Genomic DNA, 315 nt, shown 5'->3' on the forward strand with positions numbered 1-315 from the left:
GCCTGCGGGACGGTCCGGGGTGCTGAGACCCTGGCCCCCACCCAGGCCCACTGGCCGGGCCAGACCTCGAACCCCAGGCTGTAGACTCACCCAGGGCCTGCAGGACGCCACTCACCACTGCCGGGCCTCCATGCACGTGGAACTCCGCACAGTCCTCACCCGTGAAACTGTGGGGACCTGGTGTGGTGAGGAGGGAAGGGCATAGGCTGGGCAACCGCTTGAGATGGTCTACTGGGTCCTGGGAGCTCCGGAAGGCTCGGGGTCTGAAGGCGCTCACCTGGAAACCAGAGCACTAAGGCGCGGTCCAGCGGCTCC

The 315-nt window shown here is 67.6% G+C and overlaps 1 protein-coding gene across 1 annotated transcript in view; it reads right to left on the reverse strand.

The window, feature by feature from the left end:
• GTPBP3 (GTP binding protein 3 (mitochondrial)) overlaps window positions 1–315 on the reverse strand; it is a 4,167-nt gene that overhangs the window by 2,508 nt on the left and 1,344 nt on the right. Inside the window, exons 3-4 of the mRNA XM_006768455.2 lie at window positions 278–315; window positions 3–177 (exon numbers count right to left, since the gene is read on the reverse strand). Coding sequence (XP_006768518.1) covers window positions 3–177; window positions 278–315 — 213 coding nt within the window. The remainder of the gene's footprint in view (window positions 1–2; window positions 178–277) is intronic.

This window comes from Myotis davidii, unplaced genomic scaffold, assembly GCF_000327345.1.
Source record: "Myotis davidii unplaced genomic scaffold, ASM32734v1 scaffold1203, whole genome shotgun sequence".
NCBI lineage: Eukaryota > Metazoa > Chordata > Mammalia > Chiroptera > Vespertilionidae > Myotis > Myotis davidii.